The 25,149-nt window shown below is 49.9% G+C and overlaps 1 protein-coding gene across 2 annotated transcripts in view; it reads left to right on the top strand.

Annotated features, from left to right (window-relative positions):
• Positions 1 to 24,211, top strand: part of DEGS2 (delta 4-desaturase, sphingolipid 2) — a 47,656-nt gene extending 23,445 nt beyond the window's left edge. For both annotated transcript variants that reach the window (XM_073610184.1, XM_073610185.1), the window contains exons 2-3: positions 20,946 to 21,688; positions 23,101 to 24,211. In XM_073610184.1, the coding sequence (XP_073466285.1) occupies positions 20,946 to 21,688; positions 23,101 to 23,244 (887 nt within the window). In that variant the 3' untranslated portion in view covers positions 23,245 to 24,211. The remainder of the gene's footprint in view (positions 1 to 20,945; positions 21,689 to 23,100) is intronic.
• The last annotated feature ends 938 nt before the right edge of the window (positions 24,212 to 25,149 follow it).

Genomic DNA, 25,149 nt, shown 5'->3' with positions numbered 1-25,149 from the left:
GGCACAGCGGGTGTACAGACCCGGGAACTCAGCACAGGGATGGTGGGAACCCCTCATAATGGGCACAGCGGGTGTACAGACCCAGGAACTCAGCACAGGGATGGTGAGAACCGCTCATAATGGGCACAGCGGGTGTACAGACCCGGGAACTCAGCACAGGGATGGTGAGAACCCCTCATAATGGGTACAGCGGGTGTACAGACCCAGGAACTCAGCACAGGGATGGTGGGAACCCCTCATAATGGGCACAGCGGGTGTACAGACCCGGGAACTCAGCACAGGGATGGTGAGAACCTCTCATAATGGGCACAGCGGGTGTACAGACCCGGGAACTCAGCACAGGGATGGTGGGAACCCCTCATAATGGGCACAGCGGGTGTGCAGACCCGGGAACTCAGCACAGGGATGGTGGGAACCCCTCATAATGGGCACAGCGGGTGTGCAGACCCGCAATCTCAGCACAGGGATGGTGGGATCCCCTCATAATGGGCACAGCAGGTGTACAGACCCGGGAACTCAGCACAGGGATGGTGGGAACCCCTCATAATGGGCACAGCGGGTGTACAGACCCGGGAACTCAGCACAGGGATGGTGAGAACCCCTCATAATGGGTACAGCGGGTGTACAGACCCAGGAACTCAGCACAGGGATGGTGGGAACCCCTCATAATGGGCACAGCGGGTGTACAGACCCAGGAACTCAGCACAGGGATGGTGAGAACCCCTCATAATGGGCACAGCGGGTGTACAGACCCGGGAACTCAGCACAGGGATGGTGGGAAACTGCCATTCCACTCCCTGACAGCGAGGTGTGAGGTTGCTGGTTCCTTTGCTCCTGTGCTTCCAGAGACCAGGGACTAGAGCTGCTCCTCTGCCCCAGGAGTGATGCAGGATCCTGGGGAGGACCCTGGTGGAGGCCCCCTGGATAGGCCTCAGCCTGTGGACGACACTGGGCCTGGCCCAAGGAAAGATGAGTCCCTGTCTGCCTTTAGACGGAGGGTTATTGAAACGCTGAAGCGGATTGAGAAGGAAGAGGAGAAGTTGGTGGCTTTGAAAAATGAATTTAAAAAGAAAAAGCAGATTTGTGCCAAAGTGTTCAGCAAGAAAAGAGCGGCTCTGAGGCCTGAGCTGAAAGACCTGGAACAAGCTCTGCGGAAGCAGAAAGAACTGGTGAGTTCTCTGAAGGAGAATAGTGGAGCATTTAAAGAGAAATATAAGAATGAAGAAAGATTTAGCCAAATGAGAGGAGGAGCCGCTTCCTGCATGGAGGGTGAGGAGACCAGTGAGGAGATGCCGGTACAGACAGCAGAGAGTGAGAAAGTGGGCCCGGAGGATGAGCCCAGCTCTTCAACACCTCAGACATCTGCTGAGTCCTCAATGGTGGAGGCCTCTGTCCCCTTCACTCCCCAGCAATGTGGAACATCTGAGCAGGAGGTTGAAGGTTCTGCCATGCTGGATTTCATCAATAAACTTGAATCCACTTCCACTTCCCAGGATGGTGAGGAAAAGATGGACACCGTTCCTAGCCCTGTGGAAGAAAGACCTGTGGAGAGACAAGGTGCAGGTACAGTGTGTGTGCAGGATGATGGTGTGAACTTTAATGACAATGTGCTTGCTGAGGGTTGTAGTGCTGCAGGCAGTCAGCCCAGACCCATAGACAATGTACAACATGCAATAACATCTGCTAATAACTGTCAGCTTCAGTCTGCAGAGAGGTCCATGGACAATACAGAGACTTTGCCTGGACCAGGCACAGCGGCTGTTCCTGTGAATGGTGGAGGAGATGCTGGGTGCAGTAGTGCTACAACTTTCCAGGAGTCTGCAGCAGCCATGACTGTGATTGATCCCAGAAAAGAAACCATGTGCTCGGGGGAGGGTCCTGCCTCTAATCAGAAGACTGCTATCCCAGCTGATTCAGACTCTCTGCCAGCAGGTTTGGATGTGTCTAAGGACAAGACTGCAAATGCTGCTGGTGTAAGAAAAACTTATGCTGGTGTTGCTGCTACAGGATCTGGGAAGGGGGAGCAAGCAGGGAGGGAGCATGAAAATGTTTTATCTTCCTCCATGTTTAAAAGGAGGAATGTTGTGCAGTTAAAATGGGAAGGTGGTGGAATCCCCCCACATAGGAGGACAGTGGTGGATAAGATTCTACAGATGGGGTTTACACCCACAGATATCTTCGCCCTGATCAGTCCGGCAGGTTCCTATGAATATGATTTGTCCTTTATCCGTCCGGAGTCTTTGGACATATTTTGGGAGAAGTATGAACACGTGTGTAGGGGCCTGCCGGACTGGAAAGGGCTCATCCCAAAGCTTGTTTCACGCCAGCCCCTCATTAAAATGGTCACAATTTTGGTCCGCAATGAATCCATACCACAAGGGGATTTATCTGTATGGTTGAGGAGGTATGGAGACGTCCTGAGCCCCCTAAAAAAGATTGTGGACGATCGGGAATATGGACGGGGGGATGGTCTGTGCAGCTAAAATTAAAGGTTGTTGACAATGTCGTCCAGCATCTGCCATCCTCAGCTTTCCTGGGGAGGGACAGGCTGACCATCTTCTATCCAGGCCAGCCAAAGCTCTGCAATAAGTGTGGAGATAAAGGACATCTCGCATCCTCCTGTCCAGTGATGAAGTGCTCTCTGTGTCAGGGTATAGGACATTTGGCGAAGGACTGTAATATCATCAGGTGCAATCTGTGCAATGCGGTGGGACATCCTTACAGTCAGTGTCCTGAGGCAATGCACAACAATCCTGAGCTCATGAGAGAGTTCTTCCGCATGGACATGGAGGATGCTCGGAGCTCAGCAGCTGGGGTGCCTGTGAGTCCATCTGAGTCTGTGCCAATACCCAATGTGTCTCCCCAATCTGTGATGCCCCAGTCTGTGCCAATACCCAATGTGTCTCCCCAATCTGTGGTGCCCCAGTCTGTGCCAATACCCAATGTGTCTCCCCAATCTGTGGTGCCCCAGTCTGTGCCAATACCCAATGTGTCTCCCCAATCTGTGGTGCCCCAGTCTGTGCCAATACCCAATGTGTCTCCCCAATCTGTGGTGCCCCAGTCTGTGCCAATACCCAATGTGTCGCCCCAGTCTGTGCCAATACCTAATGTGTCTGTGTCTCCCCAATCTGTGCGTTTACCTAGTGTGCCCATGTCTTCTGTAGGTAAGGTATCGGTTGCCAAAAATGTGTCCAATCCTTCTGTGTCTATGTCTTCTAAAATTGCAGAGGCAGCAAGAGGTGCTGAGGCAGGTGCGTCAGGTGTGGTGCCAACCCCCCTCCCCCGACGCTGCAGGGTTTCTATTGAGGATCGTGGGGTGCAGAGGAGTGGGGTGGATGGTGGAGAGGCTGGCCTGGTGGTAGATAAGGGAAGGGGGAGTGGGGGGGGGGGGGGGTGAAGGGGAGGATAGGGGTGGGGAGGCTGTTGAGTCTGGTTTGTCTAAGGATGATATGGAGTGGTTGGAGGATAGGAGGAGGAGGGGCAAAAGAAGGAAAAAAGGGGGTTCAGTTACCTTAAATCCTAAATTTTTGCCTTTAGAAAATAAGTTTAAGGTCCTGTCTGATGATGATGATGATGATGATGAATGGGACTCATTGAGTTGTGCATCCTCTATGGATGATGAGTGCCAGGGTACAACAAAGCGCGCTGGTTCTCCAGGAAGAGGGAGTAGTCAGGCTAAGAAACGGCTTGCCTCAACTACCCTAATGGCAGTTCCCACTCCGTTAAAAGTGGCAACCATTAATGTTGCCAGCTTAAGATCAGTAAGTGCTCGCCATATGGCCTTATTTTTGCTCAGCGAGTTTGATGCTGACATTTTGTTTTTGCAAGAGACCCATCTGAGTAGTCTGGCCGATATACATCTGGCAAAGAAGGAGTGGAGACGTGGTCCCTCATTTTGGTCTCTTGCGGCCGAGCCTTACAGCGGAGTTGCAGTCCTTTTTTCTGGTATGGTAACGTGCCGGCGGGTAATTGAAGTAGAGATAGGGAGATGCATGGTCTTAGACGTCTCTGTGAAGGGGCAGGACTGATTAACATCTATGGTCCCCAGACGAAGTGGGACAGGAAATGCCTCTTTACAAAGATTAAGCCTTTTCTTTTTACGGCCCAGCAGGTTATCTTTGGAGGTGATTTCAACACCATTACTAGGTCTAAAGACAGGAGAGATTTCAGAGATAAGCTGGGCTATGACACCCTTTTTCTTAATGCGATAGTTAGGGAAGCAGGTCTGGTAGATGCGCACATTAAGCGCTGCCCAGACAGCACGGGGTTCACTTTTCAGCGAGGTAGTAGTCAGAGTAGGATAGATAGGTTTTTTTTTTTTTTTAAAGGGAGACTCCGTTTTTTCGGCACCTGTGTGTCGGGCAGTGGAGTTTTCTGATCACTGTATTCTATCTGTGACTCTGAATGCCCCAGACATGCCACCTAGGGGGAGGGGTATCTGGAGATTGAATTCAGCCCTCCTGGAAGACGAGAGAGTAAGACAATCCTTTGAGGATTTTTTTCAAGCACAGGTAACGATCCTAGACTTTTGCAACAGCAAGTCAGAATGGTGGGAGCTTGTTAAACAGCGGACTGTTGGGCTTTTCAAGGCCATAGGAAGAAAGAAGCAGCAAGATAAGTATATCACCTACCAGCGCTTGCGAAGGAAACTTGACCGCCTTGTTTCGAATGGAGGAGATTCTGAGGCGATCTCTGAGGTGAAGCTCCTCCTTAGGAGACATCAATATGACCGGCACGCCTCTTTGGTTCAGGAGAGGGATTATGGGAAATACCATTCGCCTGACCCTTACCAGAACTGTAAACAGAGCGTAGCAGTTAAGATGGTCAATGGCCTGAGGGACAGTACGGGCTCTCTGACGAAGTCTAGGTCAGGGATCCTGGAGGTTGTCAGGTCATACTATGCCGATCTCCTGGGAGGAAGGAACCTTGATCGGACAAGGATGTTGGGTTTTTTGGACTCTACACCAGGACTGGAAAGTAATGTTCCTTTGATGAATTTGACAGATGAAATCACTGCAGATGAGGTAATTCAGGCTATTGATAAACTAGCCATCAAGAAAACGCCAGGGCCAGATGGTTTGACAGCCGAGTTCTATAAATGTTTTAAAACGATCCTGGCTCCCTACCTTGCGGAGGTTTTTAATGGCTGTTTGAATGAGGGTTCTCTCCCTCCCTCCATGAGGCAATCTGCAGTGATCCTTCTGTCAAAGGGTAAAGATCCTTCGATGATTGGGAATTGGCGCCCCATCAGCCTTCTTAATGTCGATAGAAAGATACTGGCAAAGATTTTCTTCTGGCGATTATCACCAGTTGCAGGCAGTTTGTTATCCTGCCACCAGCACTGTTCGGTCCAAGGTAGAAGCACTTTCTCAGCGGTGTTAGCTGTCCGGGAGGCCTTGGAGCGTTGTAGGGCTGCTGGTTGGGGTAAATTTTTGCTGACATTGGATCAGGCTAAGGCCTTTGATCGGGTTAATCATGAGTACTTGTGGCTCCTTCTTGACAAATATGGCCTGGAGGGGGGTTTCATTGATTGGCTCAAGATTTTGTACAAAGGGGCTGAAAGCTTTCCTCTGGTTAATGGTTGGGTCGGGCAGCCCTTTGCGGTCGGCTCGGGCGTACGTCAGGGGTGTCCATTGAGTCCTCTGCTATATGTGTTTGCAATCGACCCCTTCATTAGAAGGCTAGAGAGTGGACCATTGTGTGGGGTACCTTTGGGCATCGCTGGTGAGCCTCCTTTGAAGGTTGTGGCCTATGCTGATGATGTTTCTGTTTTTATCTCTGGGACTGCGGAGGGGCAGGAAGTGGTCTCAGTGATAGGGCAGTATGCAGAGGCATCAGGTTCAAAGGTCAACCAGGACAAGTGTGAAGCTTTCTGGATGGGTGTGGAAGGTGAGAGCTTTGTTCTCCCGGATGACTTCCCGGAGCCCCAACAAAAAATTCGAGTTCTAGGCATTGAATTCGGCCCAGGTGACTATGGTCATGCAAATTGGGTGAACAGGCTGGAGAATGCCGATGCCAAGGTAGCAAGCTGGAAAGGTTGGCAGCTTTCCTTGAGGGAAAAGGTTGATCTGATCAAGACTTACCTGATTCTGATTTTTCTGTATGTCAGTTTTGTTTGCATTTTGCCAGTTTCTCTCTATACCAGGATCTATTGTTGGTTCTTCCAGCTGTTATGGGGGAACAGAATAAACCTTGTCAAAAGGAATGTGACTTACCTTCCTAGGCGGGAGGGTGGTCTAGGGATGGTCAACCCTGTAGTCTTTTTCTCTCTGATGTTTGTGAAGTACAATCTTGGTAACATGTTGGCAGAGAGACCGCCTGGGTGGGTTGGTATTTTCCAGTCCTGGTTTAGGCCCTTTCTGCGAGACTGGGAAAATGGTGGGCCAGTGAAAAGCCTGAGGGTCAAGCATGAACAGCTCCCGACTTATGTTTTCATGAACAGCTCCCGCCTTATTTATTATGTTCTTGTTTTGTATTATCATATTCAATTATTTTGTAAATATGTTTTATTTATTTATTATGGTTTTATTGTATATAAGTTGTTGTTTGTAAGATTTTTTCAATAAACAAAATTAACCCCTCATAATGGGCACAGCGGGTGTACAGACACAGGAACTCAGCACAGGGATGGTGAGAACCCCTCATAATGGACACAGCGGGTGTACAGACCTGGGAACTCAGCACAGGGATGGTGAGAACCCCTCATAATGGGCACAGCGGGTGTACAGACCCGGGAACTCAGCACAGGGATGGTGGGAACCCCTCATAATGGGCACAGCGGGTGTACAGACCCGGGAACTCAGCACAGGGATGGTGGGAACTCCTCATAATGGGCACAGCGGGTGTACAGACCCGGGAACTCAGCACAGGGATGGTGAGAACCCCTCATAATGGGCACAGCGGGTGTACAGACCCGGGAACTCAGCACAGGGATGGTGAGAACCCCTCATAATGGGCACAGCGGGTGTACAGACCCGGGAACTCAGCACAGGGATGGTGGGAACCCCTCATAATGGGCACAGCGGGTGTACAGACCCGGGAACTCAGCACAGGGATGGTGAGAACCCCTCATAATGGGCACAGCGGGTGTACAGACCCGGGAACTCAGCACAGGGATGGTGAGAACCTCTCATAATGGGCACAGCGGGTGTACAGACCCGGGAACTCAGCACAGGGATGGTGGGAACCCCTCATAATGGGCACAGCGGGTGTACAGACCCGGGAACTCAGCACAGGGATGGTGAGAACCCCTCATAATGGGCACAGCGGGTGTACAGACCCGAGAACTCAGCACAGGGATGGTGAGAACCCCTCATAATGGGCACAGCGGGTGTACAGACCCGGGAACTCAGCACAGGGATGGTGAGAACCCCTCATAATGGGCACAGCGGGTGTACAGACCTGAGAACTCAGCACAGGGATGGTGGGAACCCCTCATAATGGGCACAGCGGGTGTACAGACCCGGGAACTCAGCACAGGAATGGGGGTAACCCCTCATAATGGGCACAGCGGGTGTACAGACCCGGGAACTCAGCACAGGGATGGTGGGAACCCCTCATAATGGGCACAGCGGGTGTACAGACCCGGGAACTCAGCACAGGGATGGTGGGAACCCCTCATAATGGGCACAGCGGGTGTATAGACCCGGGAACTCAGCACAGGGATGGTGGGAACCCCTCATAATGGGCACAGCGGGTGTACAGACCCGGGAACTCAGCACAGGGATGGTGAGAACCCCTCATAATGGGCACAGCGGGTGTACAGACCCGGGAACTCAGCACAGGGATGGTGAGAACCCCTCATAATGGGCACAGCGGGTGTACAGACCCGGGAACTCAGCACAGGGATGGGGAGTCCTTTGGATGGATCCATGTATAAAATATCTATCCCCAGAATTTAGCCTGCCGCCTCACTTAGTAGCTGTACTGGTAGTTTGCAGCTTTTCTCCTGTCCTGTGATTGGATGAAGTCAGCTGATCAGCTCTGTCCAATCACAGCGCGGAGTTCTGTGTACACAGATCTGCATCTGGCTGTTTCTTCTCCCTGAAAAGCAGTGAGAACATAACAGCCAGATAGTTAAAGTATAACTTAGACTTTTTTTTAGTGTTGGGTGGAGGGGAGATGGATTAGACCCCCTGTCAGGTGTTTATTGCTGTCTGTGTCTCCATTACATTCTTCCTCTCCATCTCTCCTGTTTACCATTATCCCTGAAAATAAAAAAATCACAATCTTTTGGTTGTTCCCAGAAAAACCTTCCAAGGGGGGCACTAGTTCTTAATTTGCCGGGATTTCCTCTCGCTTCCTGTTTGGTTATGGGACAGGAAGTGAAGGGAAATCTCCCTAATGGGGCACAGATGGCGAAAATAAACCTTCCAGGGGTTATAGCCCTCCCTTAGCTAAATGGGGGAAAAAATAGTCTTGCTTTTTAGTTCTAATTTAAGTAAACGCAACACATTCTTAGGCACACAGTTAACCCTTTGATCGCCCCTAAATATAAACCTGTTCCCAGCCAGTTTCAGTACAGTGAGAGCAAACCATGCCTCGGGTGTAGTGTGCAGTTACATATCATCAGTAGGAGAACTAGTGTCCCATCATTGGTATCAGTGGGAGGAATAGTGTCCCATCATTGGTATCAGTGGGAGGAATAGTGTCCCATCATTGGTGTCAGTGGGAGGACCAGTGCCCCATCATTGGTGTCAGTGGGAGGAATAGTGTCCCATCATTGGTGTCAGTGGGAGGAATAGTGCCCCATCATTGGTATCAGTGGGAGGAATAGTGTCCCATCATTGGTATCAGTGGGAGGACCAGTGCCCCATCATTGGTGTCAGTGGGAGGAATAGTGTCCCATCATTGGTGTCAGTGGGAGGAATAGTGCCCCATCATTGGTGTCAGTGGGAGGAATAGTGTCCCATCATTGGTGTCAGTGGGAGGAATAGTGCCCCATCATTGGTGTCAGTGGGAGGAATAGTGTCCCATCATTGGTGTCAGTGGGAGGAATAGTGCCCCATCATTGGTTTCACTGGGAGGAATAGTGTCCCATTATTGGTGTCAGTGTGTGGGGGGGAATAGTGCCCCATCATTGGTATCAGTGGGAGGAATAGTGTCCCATCATTGGTGTCAGTGGGAGGAATAGTGTCCCATCATTGGTGTCAGTGGGAGGAATAGTGTCCCATCATTGGTGTCAGTGGGAGGAATAATGTCCCATCATTGGTGTCAGTGGGAGGAATAGTGCCCCATCATTGGTGTCAGTGGGAGGACTAGTGTCCCATCATTGGTATCAGTGGGAGGAATAGTGTCCCATCATTGGTGTCAGTGGGAGGAATAGTGTCCCATCATTGGTATCAGTGGGAGGAATAGTGCCCCATCATTGGTGTCAGTGGGAGGAATAGTGCCCGATCATTGGTATCAGTGGGAGGAATAGTGCCCCATCATTGGTATCAGTGGGAGGAATAGTGTCCCATCATTGGTGTCAGTGGGAGGAATAGTGCCCGATCATTGGTGTCAGTGGGAGGAATAGTGTCCCATCATTGGTGTCAGTGGGAGGAATAGTGTCCCATCATTGGTGTCAGTGGGAGGAATAGTGCCCCATCATTGGTTTCACTGGGAGGAATAGTGTCCCATTATTGGTGTCAGTGTGTGGGGGGGAATAGTGCCCCATCATTGGTATCAGTGGGAGGAATAGTGTCCCATCATTGGTGTCAGTGGGAGGAATAGTGTCCCATCATTGGTGTCAGTGGGAGGAATAATGCCCCATCATTGGTGTCAGTGGGAGGACTAGTGCCCCATCATTGGTGTCAGTGGGAGGAATAGTGCCCCATCATTGGTATCAGTGGGAGAAGTAGTGTCCCATCATTGGTATCAGTGGGGGGAATAGTGCCCCATCATTGGTGTCAGTGGGAGGAATAGTGCCCCATCATTGGTATCAGTGGGAGGAATAGTGCCCCATCATTGGTATCAGTGGGAGGAATAGTGCCCCATCATTGGTATTAGTGGGGGGGGAATAGTGTCCCATCATTGGTATCAGTGGGAGGAATAGTGCCCCATCATTGGTATCAGTGGGAGGAATAGTGCCCCATCATTGGTATCAGTGGGAGGAATAGTGTCCCATCATTGGTGTCAGTGGGAGGAATAGTGTCCCATCATTGGTATCAGTGGGAGGAATAGTGTCCCATCATTGGTATCAGTGGGAGGAATAGTGTCCCATCATTGGTATCAGTGGGAGGAATAGTGCCCCATCATTGGTGTCAGTGGGAGGAATAGTGTCCCATCATTGGTATCAGTGGGAGGAATAGTGTCCCATCATTGGTGTCAGTGGGAGGAATAGTGTCCCATCATTGGTATCAGTGGGAGGAATAGTGTCCCATCATTGGTATCAGTGGGAGGAATAGTGTCCCATCATTGGTATCAGTGGGAGGAATAGTGCCCCATCATTGGTGTCAGTGGGAGGAATAGTGTCCCATCATTGGTGTCAGTGGGAGGAATAGTGCCCCATCATTGGTGTCAGTGTGAGGAATAGTGCCCCATCATTGGTGTCAGTGTAAGGAATAGTGCCCCACCCATCATTGGAGCACAGGTGTGTCAGGAGGAAGCTGTCTGGAGCTCCTCCAGGTGATCGGTGTGAGAGGGGAGTGGTGAGGAAATCTATCCCAGCTCTCCTGGCTCCTTTCTGGGGAAGCCATGGAGGACAGCGGGGTCTCTCCTGCTGGAAGCTCCCAGCCATCTCCTGGGCCATCAGGTAACATGCCTTCCTCTGTACAAGCCATGGTTGGTGATCTCTCTGCCCCTGGTGAGGATGAAGGTTCGGAGGCAATTCAGGAGCGAGTGGTGGCCGGGATTAAGGTCCTGAATAGAGAAAGAGACAAGCTGTACAAGCTCAGAGCGGAGGTGAAGCGCCTGAGAAGGCAGCGTGAGGGCTTACATAGCCAGAAACGTGGATCCATGGATCCGGAGATCCAACTGGCCAAGGTCCGGGTTGAACACCAGGAGACCATTGTGGCCATGATGGAAGGCAGAGATGGGCCCTTCAAAGAAAAATTTTGCAATGACCGAAGGTTTGGAAGGATGACAAAGATGGAGGTGGAGGAGGAGACCCCCAGTTCAGACCCCCTGCCCCCTCAGGGAGAGGTAAGCAGCCCCATGCCTTCCCAGGACTCAGGAGGCATGCTCAGGGCCATCCAGGTAATGGAGTCTCCTATGCGGGGGGATCAGCTGGTATTTCATGAGGAGGACATTACAGATAATGTGCCTGACAAGGTAAAGCCTGTCAAGCCTCATGTGGTGCATAAAACTGTTTTTGTGACTGATACTGACAATGTGCCCAGTGACAATCAGGCTGCTAGTCCTATGTGTAGCAATGCTGTGCCTGCTGATGCTGCAGTGCAGCAAAAAATGCATTTAAAAAATGACATTCCTGCAGAGGAACTACAAGATTCAGCAGAACCAATTAACCCCCCTTTAGCTGAGTCTAAAGTTGTTTGCCCCACTGCTGCTGAGGACTCTACAGCACAGCTTCAGGAGACAGCTGGTATTACATCAGAAACTGTGACTATTCCTGATGGGAATGTTTGTGTGACTGATAAAAATCATCCCAGCACAAGTGTGATGGACAGTCCTACCAACTCCATTCCAGCAGATAATAATAATAATTGTAATGTACAGACTAATGTGACATCAGTGTGGGGCCTTGGCCCTGATAAACTTACCTTTGCTCAGGTGGTACGCTCTGTTCCTGGTAGCTCCGCCCCCAAGAGGGTTTTCCTCCTGCGACCTACCACCTTGAGCACCCCAGGATCTGGTCTTGGGTCTCTGGCTTCTGCTGGGGGTCCGAGACAAAATGTAGTGATTCTTAAATGGGAAGGTGGTGCAATCCCTCCAGCACGGTGTGCGGTGGTGGACATGATTTTGGAGATGGGTTTTGGGGCAAACGATCTGTATGCCCTAATACATGTTGCTGGGAGCCGGGAATATACTATTAGTTTCACCAGGCCAGAGGGTCTTGACCTGTTCTGGGAGAGATATGAGGCTCGGTGCAGGTCAAGACCCGAATGGAAAGGTCTGACCCCAGTTGCAGTTTCACAAAGGTCTACAGTGAAAAAAATCACAATTATCCTCACTAATGAGAGTGTTCCTGCTCGAGATTTAGAGCTCTGGTTAAAGAATTATGGTGAGGTATTGACTAAGCCCGATAAAATACTTGATGAGCGTAACATCTGGACTGGGGGTTGGTCAGTTACAGTCAGGTTGGCCAGGGATGGGAATGTTGTCCGTCACCTGCCCTCCTCAGCTTTTATAGGGAGGGATAGGATGACTATTTTCTACCCTGGTCAGCCGAAGCTGTGTCACCGCTGTGGAGAAAAGGGGCATTTGAGTTCCTCCTGTTCATCCTTGATATGTTCAGTGTGTCGGGGTCAGGGTCATATGGCCAAGGACTGCACCGAGATGATCAGGTGCAACCTGTGCCTGCGCCTTGGCCACCCCTATAGCAGATGTCCTGAAGCCTGGCACAATATGGAGAAGGAGGTAATTGATGACATGTCAAGGCTGGACAGGATGGAGGGTGAGGCCCCTGGTGTACCATCCTCCTCTGCGGTGACTGACTCCCCTGGTCCTGCTCAGGATCCCTCCCCAGTTCCTGTGGCCACCCCTCATGTGTCTGTAAGTATTCCTTCTGTATCTGTCTCTGTGTCCCCCCCGCCTACTGTATCCCCTCCTCATGTGTCAGAACCTTCCAAGTCTGTGCCCCCCCGAGTCAGTTCCCCCCCAGGAGTCTACCCCTCCTAAGTCTGACTCAAAGGGAGCACCCCCCCCACCAGGAGTGGTAACATGTACTAAAAAGGTTGCTTCTTCCTCTGTAAAGAAGTCTTGTGGAAAGACTTTAGAGAAAAAAACAAGAGATGAGGGCATCTCTGAAGCGGACCTGCAGTACCTGGAGGAGAGAAGGAAGGTTGGAAAGCGGAAGAAGCAGGTGGTGAGGACGGAACAGGCTCCAGTGCCTGTCTCCAACCGTTATAGGTCCTCTAATTGGGATATTTCTTCATCTGGAGCTTCTTCGGAGCGAAGTTCCGATTCTGAGATGGAATTTGAGGCGGCCTCAAGAAAGAGAGAGGCTTCTGGTGATGAGCAGCAGAGGGGAGCTAAGAAGCAATCCACCCAATCATTGGTGTCAGTGGGAGGAATAGTGTCCCATCATTGGTGTCAGTGGGAGGAATAGTGCCCCATCATTGGTGTCAGTGGGAGGAATAGTGCCCCATCATTGGTGTCAGTGGGAGGAATAGTGCCCCATCATTGGTGTCAGTGGGAGGAATAGTGCCCCATCATTGGTGTCAGTGGGAGGAATAGTGCCCCATCATTGGTGTCAGTGGGAGGAATAGTGTCCCATCATTGGTGTCAGTGGGAGGAATAGTGTCCCATCATTGGTGTCAGTGGGAGGAATAGTGTCCCATCATTGGTGTCAGTGGGAGGAATAGTGTCCCATCATTGGTATCAGTGGGAGGAATAGTGCCCCATCATTGGTGTCAGTGGGAGGAATAGTGTCCCATCATTGGTGTCAGTGGGAGGAATAGTGCCCCATCATTGGTGTCAGTGGGAGGAATAGTGCCCCATCATTGGTGTCAGTGGGAGGAATAGTGCCCCATCATTGGTGTCAGTGGGAGGAATAGTGTCCCACCCATCATTGGAGCACAGGTGTGTCAGGAGGAAGCTGTCTGGAGCTGCTGCAGGTGATCCGTGTGAGAGGGGAGTGGTGAGGAAATCTCTCCCAGCTCTCCTGGCTCCTTTCTGGGGAAGCCATGGAGGCCAGCAGGGCCTCTCCTGCTGGAAGCTCCCAGCCATCTCCTGGGCCATCAGGTGACATGCCTTCCTCTGTACAAGCCATGGCTGGGGATCTCTCTACCCCTGGTGAAGATGAAGGCTCAGAGGCAATTCAGGAGCGAGTGGTGGCCGGGATTAAGGTCCTGAATAGGGAGAGAGACAAGCTCTATAAACTGAGAGCGGAGGTGAAGCGCTTGAGAAGGCAGCGTGAGGGCTTACATAGCCAGAGATGTGGGTCCATGGATCCGGAGATCCAACTGGCCAAGGTCCGGGTTGAACATCAGGAGACCATTGTGGCCATGATGGAAGGCAGAGATGGGCCCTTCAAAGAAAAATTCTGTAATGACAGAAGGTTTGCCAGGATGACAAAGATGGAGGTGGAGGAGGAGACCCCCAGTTCAGACCCCCTACCCCCTCAGGGAGAGGTAAGCAGCCCCATGCCTTCTCAGGACTCAGGAGGCATGCTCAAGGTAATCCAGGCAATGGAGTCTCCTTTGCAGGGTGATCAGCTGGTGTTCCATGAGGAGGACATTACAGACAATGTGCCTGACAAGGTAAAGCCCGTCAAGCCCCATGTGGTGCATAAAACAGTTTTTGTGACTGATACAGACAATGTGCCCAGTGACAATCAGGCTGCTGGTCCTATGTGTGGCAGTGCTGTGCCTGCTGATGCTGCAGTGCAGCAAAGTTTGCGTTTAACATTTGACATTCCTTCACAGCTTCAAGAGACAACTGGTATTGCAGCAGAAACTGTGACTATTCCTGATGAGAATGTGGATGTTTGTGTGACTGATAAAAATCATCTCAGTACAAGTGTGATGAACAATGGTCCCAGTACAAGTGTGATGGACAGTCCTACCAACTCCATTCAAGCAGTGAATAATAATAGTAATGTACAGACTAATGTGACTTCAGTGTGGGGCCTTGGCCCTGATAAACCCACGTTTCCTCAGGTGGTACGCTCTGCTCCTGGTAGCTCCGCCCCCAAGCGGGTTTTCCCCCTGCAGCCTACCACTTTGGGCACCCCGGGATCTGGTCTTGGGTCTCTGGCTTCTGCTGGGGGTCCGAGAAGAAATGTGGTAATTCTCAAATGGAAAGGTGGTGCAATCCCTCCAGCAAGGTATGCAGTGGTAGATTTGATTTTGGAGATGGGTTTTGGGGCAAATGACCTGTATGCTCTAATACATTTAGCTGGGACACGGGATTATACCATTAGCTTCACCAGGCCCAAGGGTCTTGACCTGTTCTGGGAGCGATATGAGGCTTGGTGCAGGTCAAGACCTTTGCAGTTTCGCAAAGGTCAATGGTGAAAAAGATCACAATTATCCTCACTAATGAGAGTGTTCCTGCTCGGGATCTGGAGGTCTGGTTAAGGAACTATGGTGAGGTTTTGACTAAGCCCAGCAAAATCCTTGAGCGTAACATCTGGACTGGGGGTTGGTCGGTTACAGTCAGGTTGGCCAGGGATGGGAATGTTGTCCGTCACCTGCCCTCCTCAGCTTTTATAGGGAGGGATAGGATGACTATTTTCTACCCTGGTCAGCCGAAGCTGTGTCACCGGCATAGGCGTGCGCACAGGGTGTGCCAGTTGTGCCTGGGCACACCCTAATCGCCTTGTGTGGTGCATATTATCCCCTGTTTAGACCACTGATATTTCATCCAAAAAAAAAAAAAAATTACAAAATAAATAATTTTAAAAGAATAAAAATACAACTACTGACACTGTCCACTGCCCTACTGACACCATCAGTACATATACACATGCATATGTATTTGAGCTTTGGGGTGCACACCCTAATGCAATAGGCTGCGCACACCTATGGTCACCGCTGTGGAGAAAAGGGGCATTTGAGCTCTTCCAGTTCAGCCTTGATATGTTCAGTGTGTCTGGGTCAGGGTCATATGGCTAAGGACTGCACCGAGATGATCAGGTGCAACCTGTGCCTGCGCCTTGGCCACCCCTATAGCAGATGTCATGAAGCCTGGCACAATATGGAGAAGGAGGTAATTGATGACTTGTCAAGGCTGGACAGGATGGAAGGTGAGGCCCCTGGTGTACCATCCTCCTCTGCGGTGACCGACTCCCCTGGTCCTGTTCAGGATCCCTCTCCAGTTCCTGTGGCCACCCCTCCTGTGTCTGTAAGTATTCCTTCTGTATCTGTCTCTGTGTCCCCCCAGCCTACTGTACCCTCTCTTCTTGTGTCAGAACCTTCCAAGTCTGTGCCCCCCGAGTCAGTTCCCCCCCCAGGAGTCTACCCCTCCTAAGTCTGACTCAAAGGGAGCACCCCCCCCACCAGAAGTGGTAACGTACTAAAAAGGTTGCTTCTTCCTCTGTAAAGAAGTCTTGTGGAAAGACTTCAGAGAAAAAAACAAGAGATGAGGGCATCTCTGAAGCTGACCTGCAGTACCTGGAGGAGAGAAGGAAGGTTGGGAAGCGGAAGAAGCAGGTGGTGAGGGAGGAACAGGCTCCAGTGCCTGTCTCCAACCGTTATAGGTCCTCTACGTGGGATATTTCTTCATCTGGAGCTTCTTCGGAGCGAAGTTCCGATTCTGAGATGGAATTTGAGGCGGCCTCAAGAAAGAGAGAGGCTTCTGGTGATGAGCAGCAGAGGGGAGCTAAGAAGCAAACCACCCAATAACCCAAATGGCGGTTCCCCCTCCGTTAAAAGTGGTGACAATAAATGTCGCCAGCATTAAGTCAGTAAGAGCTCGTTCTATGGCCTTCTTTTTGTTCAGCCAATTAGATGCTGAAATTTTATTTTTGCAAGAGACTAGGCTCACCTCCTTGGCAGATATTCGTATAGCCAAGAGAGAGTGGAGGTATGGTCCATCTTACTGGTCTCTTGCGGCCGAGCCTTACGGCGGTGTGGCGGTGTTGTTTAAAACCGGCATGGTAACTGTCCGGTGGGTTATTGAGGTGGAGATTGGGAGATGTATGGTCTTAGACGTCCTTGTGGGAGGGCAGGACCTGCGCCTTATTAATGTCTATGGGCCGCACACAAAGTGGGACAGGAAGTGCCTTTTTACAAGGATCAAGCCATTTCTTTTTACATCCCGGCAAGTGGTCTTTGGAGGTGACTTTAATACAGTAACTAGGCCCAAGGACAGGAAGGACTTCAAGGGCAGGCTGGGATATGATAGCGTTTTTTTAAATAGTATGGTTAGGGATGCTGGTCTTGTGGATGTGCACATTAAGCACCTCCCGGATGACACTGGGTTCACCTTTCATCGAGGTAATAGTCAGAGTAGGATAGATAGGTTTTTTTTTAAGGAGACCTCTGCTTTCTTGCCCCCAGTGGTGCAGGCAGTAGAGTTCTCTGATCACTGTATGCTATCTGTGGTCCTTAATGCTTCAGATGCCCCTCAGAGGAGTAAGGGCATCTGGAGATTGAATTCGACTCTACTCAAGGAAGAACATGTTAGACAATCCTTTGAGGAATTCTTTCAGGCACAGGTGACCATCCTGGACTTTTGTAGCAGCAAGGCTGAGTGGTGGGAGCTGACAAAAAAGAGGATAACTGGATTCTTCAGGGGCCTAGCCAATAGAAAACAGTTTAATAAATACATGACCTACCAACGTTTATGGAGGAAGCTGGATATTATTGTCTCGAGAGTAGGAGATCCTGGGGCAATCTCCGAAGTGAAACTCCTTCTCAGGAATTGTCAATATGACCGTCATGCCTCTTTGGTTCTGGAGAGGGACTATGGGAAGTACCACTCGCCTGACCCTTACCAGAACTGCAAACAAGGTGTAGCTGTTAAAACGGTCGTTGGCCTTAAGGACAGTACAGGTTCTTTAACAAAGTCCAGGTCCGGGATTCTGGAGGTAATGAGGTCCTTTTATGCTGACCTTCTTGGGAGGAAAGAGCTTGACCGTGACGAGATGCAAAGCTTTTTGGACTCTACTCCAGGTCTAAATGATGAAGATGTCCCATTGATGAATTTGACAGAGGAGATCACAGTTGAAGAGGTGATAAGGGCAATTGAACAGCTTGCCATCAAAAAGTCACCTGGACCGGATGGCTTAACGGCTGAGTTTTACAAAGCCTTTAAGCCTATTCTGGCCCCACATTTGGTAGAGGTTTTTAACAGTTGCCTTGCTGAGGGGGTACTTCCCCCTTCCATGAGGCACTCGGCTGTGATTCTTCTTTCAAAGGGTAAAGATCCTTCGATGATTGAGAATTGGCACCCCATCAGCCTTCTTAATGTCAATAGAAAGATACTGGCAAAGATCATTTTCTGGCGCCTATCGTCAGTAGCAGAGTCTTTGCTTTCTCGCAATCAGCACTGTTCGGTCCAGGGTAGGAGCACCTTCACAGCGGTTTTAGCTGTCCGGGAGGCCTTGGAGCGGTGCAGGGCTGCAGGCTGGGGAAAGTATTTGCTGACATTGGATCAGGCAAAAGCTTTTGATCGTGTTAACCATGAGTACCTGTGGTTGCTCCTTAGTAAGTACGGTCTGCCGGGTGGTTTTGTCGATTGGTTAAAAGTCTTGTATGAGGGGGCAGAAAGCTTTCCTCTTGTTAATGGATGGGTTGGGCAGTCCTTTGAGGTTGGCTATGGAGTGCGTCAGAGTTGTCCCCTGAGTCCCCTGCTCTATGTGTTTGCAATCGACCCCTTCATCAGGAGGCTAGAGAGCGGCATGTTGTGTGGGGTGCCAGTGGGGCTCCCGGGTGAGCCGCCTTTCAGGGTTGTTGCCTATGCGGACGATGTGTCGGTGATTGTCACCGGGGCGGATGAAGCGGAGGAGGTGGTCTCTCTGACATCACGGTATTCTGAAGCATCAGGCTCCAAGATCAATCAGGAAAAGAGTGAAGTTTTCTGGATGGGAAAGGAAGGTGAGGGGTTTGATCTCCCGGACACCTTTCCAGTGCCCCAGGAAAGAATTAAGATTCTAGGCATTGAATTTGGACCTGGCGATTATGGCCTCAAAAACTGGGAAGGCAGACTGGAAATTGCCAATACTAAGGTGGTCAGCTGGAAGAGATGGAAGTTATCTATGAGGGAAAGTGTTGATCTGATTAAGATTTACCTGATTCCGATCTTCTTGTATGTCAGCTTTGTCTGCATCTTGCCAGTGTCTCTCTATGCTAGGGTCAGTAGTGTGTTCTTCCAGATGTTGTGGGGGAACAGACTGAACCTCATCAAGAGGAATGTCACCTATCTATCCAGGAGGGAGGGTGGCTTAGGTATGGTCAACCCAGTTCTTTTCTTTTCACTGCTATTTCTCAAGTTTAATATCGGTAATATGCTTGCAGTGGAACCTCCTGGATGGGTAGACATTTTTAGATCTTGGTTTAGGCCTTTTCTACGACTTTGGGAAGAAGGTGGCCAAGTGAAGAATCTCAGGGGTCATCGTGGTCAGCTACCAGCCTATGTTGCTCCGTGCCTGAAGTTATTACGGCAGTGGCGATTGTCGGCTGAAGATCTCAGATCGGTTCCGAGGAAAGTCCTTATGAGTCGAGTCTTGAGCAAAGTCTTTCATGACCCACTGGCCTTAAGGGATTGCCCAGGCCCAGTTTTGAGGGCAGGGTTAAGACTTATTAATTTGGACAGAGTACCCCCTAAATTCAGGGATCTGGCCTGGTTGTACTTCCATGGGAGGCTCTATGTTAGGGGCAATTTGAAATTCCACAGTGGGGTGGATCGTAGCTGTCCTCGGGAGGAGTGTGCAGGTGAGGAGGAGACTATGGACCATTTTCTGCTTCATTGCCCTTTTAACATAGAGGTGTACAAACAGGTGGGGCGGGCCCTCGGTGTCCCTTTCCTCTCCAGGCTGGGTTATGCTGAGTGGGTGTACGGAGCATTCAATACTGGTAGGGTTTTTTGTTTAGATACACTGTTTTTAGTTAGCTTAGTAGTCCGTTATTTCACTTGGAACGCACGGTGTCAGGTCAGCATTCGGCATAAAATCCTTCCTGTTCAGGTGGTGGTGTATGGCATTTTGCATGAGGTGGAGAAGAATCGGGTGCTCGAGAGAGACAAGCGGAGTCAGGGGGCTTGGTTGAAGGCGTGGAGGGGTTTCAAGCCTCCCTGACTGCCAGGAGTCTCTTTCCCGGGTGTGGCTGTCTGTCTCTTATCACCCTAGATTATTATTTTTTTTGGGATTAATTTTTGATAAATGGCTGCGTACATAGGTGATGGGTTGTGCCTCTTAGGCCCTCTCTGCTGCTTTATGTAAATAATTTTGGTAACGGATTATGTATATATTGTATATATTCTGAACATGGATGTGTATTCCTTGGATTTCTGTTGAAGTTTTGTACTATGGTTTTGTTTTTTACTTTTGTATAAAATTGGTTGCTTGATTCTTTTTAATAAAAGATCAATAGTGTCCCATCATTGGTGTCAGTGGGAGGAATAGTGTCCCATCATTGGTGTCAGTGGGAGGAATAGTGTCCCGTCATTGGTGTCAGTGGGAGGAATAGTGTCCCGTCATTGGTGTCAGTGGAAGGAATAGTGTCCCGTCATTGGTGTCAGTGGAAGGAATAGTGTCCCGTCAGTGGGAGGAATAGTGTCCCATCATTGGCGTCAGTGGGAGGAATAGTGTCCCATCATTGGCGTCAGTGGGAAGGAATAGTGTCCCATCATTGGCATCAGTGGAAGGAATAGTGTCCCATCATTGGTGTCAGTGGAAGGAATAGTGTCCCATCATTGGTGTCAGTGGAAGGAATAGTGTCCCATCATTGGTGTCAGTGGGGAGGAATAGTGTCCCATCATTGGCGTCAGTGGGAAGGAATAGTGCCCCATCATTGGCATCAGTGGGAGGAATAGTGTCCCATCATTGGTATCAGTGGGAGGAATAGTGTCCCATCATTGGTGTCAGTGGGAGGAATAGTGTCCCATCATTGGTGTCAGTGGGAGGAATAGTGTCCCATCATTGGTGTCAGTGGGAGGAATAGTGCCCCATCATTGGTGTCAGTGGGGGGAATAGTGCCCCATCATTGTAGTCAGCGGGAGGATTAATTCCCAAAGGGCCAGATAAAGGCTAGTAAAGGGTTGCAGTTTGAAGACTGTTCTAATTGAACGGTTTCTGCAGTTTCTGAATATCGGGTTTATGTTCTTGGCTCTTCACAGTCTTGCGTATTTGGTCGTCTCTTGGATGAACATTTCATAAGCTTTTCTTCTCCTTTTTACAGCCAAATATCCGGAGATCAAGTCTTTGATGGGACCTGACCGATATCTTAAATGGATAGTCTTGGTGATGGTATTTGCTCAGTTTGTGGCCTGCCGCCTGGTGAGAGACTTGGCCTGGAAGTGGGTCCTGTTTTGGGCCTTTGCCTTCGGCGGCTGTGTGAACCACTCGCTGACTCTGGCCATACACGACATATCACACAACGTGGCCTTCGGTAATTGCCAGGCAAAATGGAACAGGTGGTTCGCCATGATTGCCAACCTGCCAATTGGCATGCCATACTCTGCATCCTTCAAGAAATACCACATTGACCACCATCGTTATCTGGGAGGAGACAACCTAGATGTGGACATCCCTACAGACTTTGAAGGATGGTTCTTCTGCACTCCCCTTCGTAAAGTGATATGGCTCATCCTTCAGCCGCTCTTCTATGTCTTGCGCCCCATCTACGTGAATCCCAAGCCCGTCACCAGGATGGAGATCTGTAACGCCTTGGTACAGTTCTCAGTGGATCTTATTCTGTATCACACGTTCGGTCTGAAGCCAGTTGTCTATTTGGTGGCAGGTTCGATGTTCTGTTTGGGTTTCCACCCGATATCGGGACATTTCATTGCAGAACATTACATGTTCATGGAGGGACATGAGACCTATTCCTACTACGGTGCTCTGAATCTGATTACTTTCAATGTAGGCTACCACATGGAGCACCACGACTTTCCCAGCATTCCCGGGAGCAAACTGCCTGTGGTAGGTGCTTATCTCTTCTTCCAGAGTCCTGGTGCTCAAACTGTGGTCCAGGGGCAGCATGCTTGTGGCCCTTAGACCACCGCAGATAATAGTTTGTGCTTTCCCCATGGTGTACATTTACCAGCAGCCTGGAGAGGGACTTTATGGAAGTGGGAAATTACAGATCTACTGGTAAAAGAACGGGTTTAGTGGGGCACTGTCTTTACACACACGTGAACTTTAATGACATCCCAGTCTTAGTCCGTAGGGTTCAATATTGAGTTGGCCCATCCTTTGCAGCTATAACAGCTTCACCTCTTCTGGGAAGGCCGTCCACAAGGTTTAGGACGGTGTCTATGGAAATGTTTGACCGTTCTTCCAAAAGAGCATTTGTGAGGTCGGGCACTGATGTTGGATGAGAAGACCTGGTTCGCAGTCTGTGTTCTAATTCATCCCAAAGGTGTTCTTTAGGGTTGAGGTCAGGACTCTGTGCAGGCCAGTCAAGTTCCTCCACCCCAAACTCGCTCATCTATGTCTCTATGGACCTTGTTTTGTGCACCAGTCCAAATCATATGGGGGAGGGGGGATTATTGTGTGAGGTTATTTTTCAGGGGTTGGGCTTGGCCCCTTAGTTCCAGTGAAGGGAACTCTTGAGTCAGCATACCAAGACATTTTGGACAATTTCATGCTCCCAACTTTGTGGGAGGAGTTTGGGGACGGCCCCTTCCTGTACCAACATGACTGCCCACCAGAGCACAAAGCAAGGTCCATAAAGACATGGATGAGCGAGTTTGGGGTGAAGGAACTTGACTGGCCTGCACAGAGTCCTGACCTCAACCCGATAGAACATCTTTGGGATAAATTAGAGCGGAGACTGCGAGCCAGGCCTTCTCATCCAACATCAGTGCCTGACCTCACAAATGCTCTTCTGGAAGAATGGTCAAACATTCCCATAGACACCCTCCTAAACCTTGTGGACGGCCTTCCCAGAAGAGGTGAAGCTGTTATTGCTGCAAAGGGCGGAGCCAACTCAATATTGAACCCTCTGGACTAAGACTGGGATGTCATTAAAGATCATCGTGTGTGTAAAGGCATGCGTCCCAATACTTTTGGTAATATCGTGTATATGTATTTTTTTTATTTTACTCAGAGTTCTACTAAAGTATCTAAACACTGAATACACCCGGACAGTAGATCCATTGCATGTCCATTTCATTGGTCTTCATGGCCAGGAGCCAATCAGTGTAGCCTCTGGTCATGTGATTATTGACTTCCAATCCATATGGTCTTTGGTTCTCTCTATGGTGCCGCGCTCTCAGGGTGGGTTGGGGGTGATGACAGTCCATTCATCTGTCTCCAGACCTTCTATAGATTGGGCCACCAAACCACTAATGAGCCAAATAACCCAGATTTGATGTTTTTCTTCCCCTCAGGTTCGTCAGATTGCCTCAGAATATTATGACAGTCTTCCCCACCACCAGTCCTGGGTCCGGGTGATCTGGGATTTCATCTTCAATGAGGAGATCGGACCATATTCACGGATCAAAAGAAAATGCAAGCTGGCCAATGCAGGTTAACCATCTAACCGACCTCGATGGGGGAAAAACAATTTTATATGCTGAGAGATCCTGGTCCCGCCTTCATGGTCTCGCATGTGACTTTATTCCGGCTCCGCCTACGTGGTCTCTCATGTGACTATATCCCGGCTCCGCCTACGTGGTCTCTCATGTGACTATATCCCGGCTCCGCCTACGTGGTCTCTCATGTGACTATATCCCGGCTCCGCCTACGTGGTCTCTCATGTGACTATATCCCGGCTCCGCCTACGTGATCTCTCATGTGACTATATCCCGGCTCCGCCTACGTGGTCTCTCATGTGACTATATCCCGGCTCCGCCTACGTGGTCTCTCATGTGACTATATCCCGGCTCCGCCTACATGGTCTCTCATGTGACTATATCCCGGCTCCGCCTACGTGGTCTCTCATGTGACTATATCCCGGCTCCGCCTACGTGGTCTCTCATGTGACTATATCCCGGCTCCGCCTACGTGGTCTCTCATGTGACTATATCCCGGCTCCGCCTACGTGGTCTCTCATGTGACTATATTCCCGCTCTGCCTACGTGGTCTCTCATGTGACTATATTTTGGCTCCGCCTACGTGCGTTTCAAACCACAGACACAAAGATGTAAAATCCAAATCTGATAAATGGGTTGGGGGAGGGGAGGGTTAGACCCCTGTTAGTGTTTTCTGCCTCGTGTCTGTTCTCCTGGTGACCATAAGGACTGAAAATCTGAGGACATCCAAACTTGTGAGTTGTCCCCAGAAGAAGAATGGATCGGCCGATCCCGCCATCTCCGGATCTTCATTCTGCACGGATGGTTGGCTCGCTCAGAACTTTGATTCTGCAAATATAATCGAATGATTTAAAGAGTATTGTTCTGGTAATTCTCAGTGATAACGTCTGATGACCGATCTCCAGATTTATTCCCCCACATGGATCTCATTGTGAAATCAATTTATTGTAACAAAACGATAAAACAACATTGATAATTGTGCAGTGACTTTATTTATGTGATAGAGGAGGACTCCCGGCATCCTGCAGCCCTCCAGGTAACGGTAATAATGATTAGAGGTGGACTCCCAACATCCCTCCAGGTAACGGTAATAATGATTAGAGGTGGACTCCCAACATCCCTCCAGGTAACGGTAATAATGATTAGAGGTGGACTCTCGGCCTCCCTCTAGGTAACGGTAATAATGATTAGAGGTGGACTCCCAACATCCCTCCAGGTAACGGTAATAATGATTAGAGGTGGACTCCCAACATCCCTCCAGGTAACGGTAATAATGATTAGAGGTGGACTCCCAACATCCCTCCAGGTAACGGTAATAATGATTAGAGGTGGACTCTCAGCATCCCTCCAGGTAACGGTAATAATGAATAGGGTTGGACTCTCAGCATCCCTCCAGGTAACGGTAATAATGATTAGAGGTGGACTCTCAGCATCCCTCCAGGTAACGGTAATAATGATTAGAGGAGGACTCTCAGCATCCCTCCAGGTAACGGTAATAATGATTAGAGGTGGACTCTCAGCATCCCTCCAGGTAACGGCAATAATGATTAGAGGTGGACTCCCGGCCTCCCTCCAGGTAATGGTAATAATGATTAGAGGTGGACTCCCGACATCCCTCCAGGTAACGTTAATAATGATTAGAGGTGGACTCTCGGCCTCCCTCCAGGTAATGGTAATAATGATTAGAGGTGGACTCTCGGCATCCCTCCAGGTAACGTTAATAATGATTAGAGGTGGACTCTCGGCCTCCCTCCAGGTAATGGTAATAATGATTAGAGGTGGACTCCCGACATCCCTCCAGGTAACGGTAATAATGAATAGAGGTGGACTCCCGGCATCCCTCCAGGTAATGGTAATAATGATTAGAGGTGGACTCTCGGCATCCCTCCAGGTAACGTTAATAAT

Source organism: Aquarana catesbeiana, linkage group LG13 (genome assembly GCF_042186555.1).
Source record: "Aquarana catesbeiana isolate 2022-GZ linkage group LG13, ASM4218655v1, whole genome shotgun sequence".
NCBI lineage: Eukaryota > Metazoa > Chordata > Amphibia > Anura > Ranidae > Aquarana > Aquarana catesbeiana.
The sequence above is the reverse complement of the archived record's forward strand: the minus strand, read 5'-3'. Positions and strand labels throughout refer to the sequence as shown.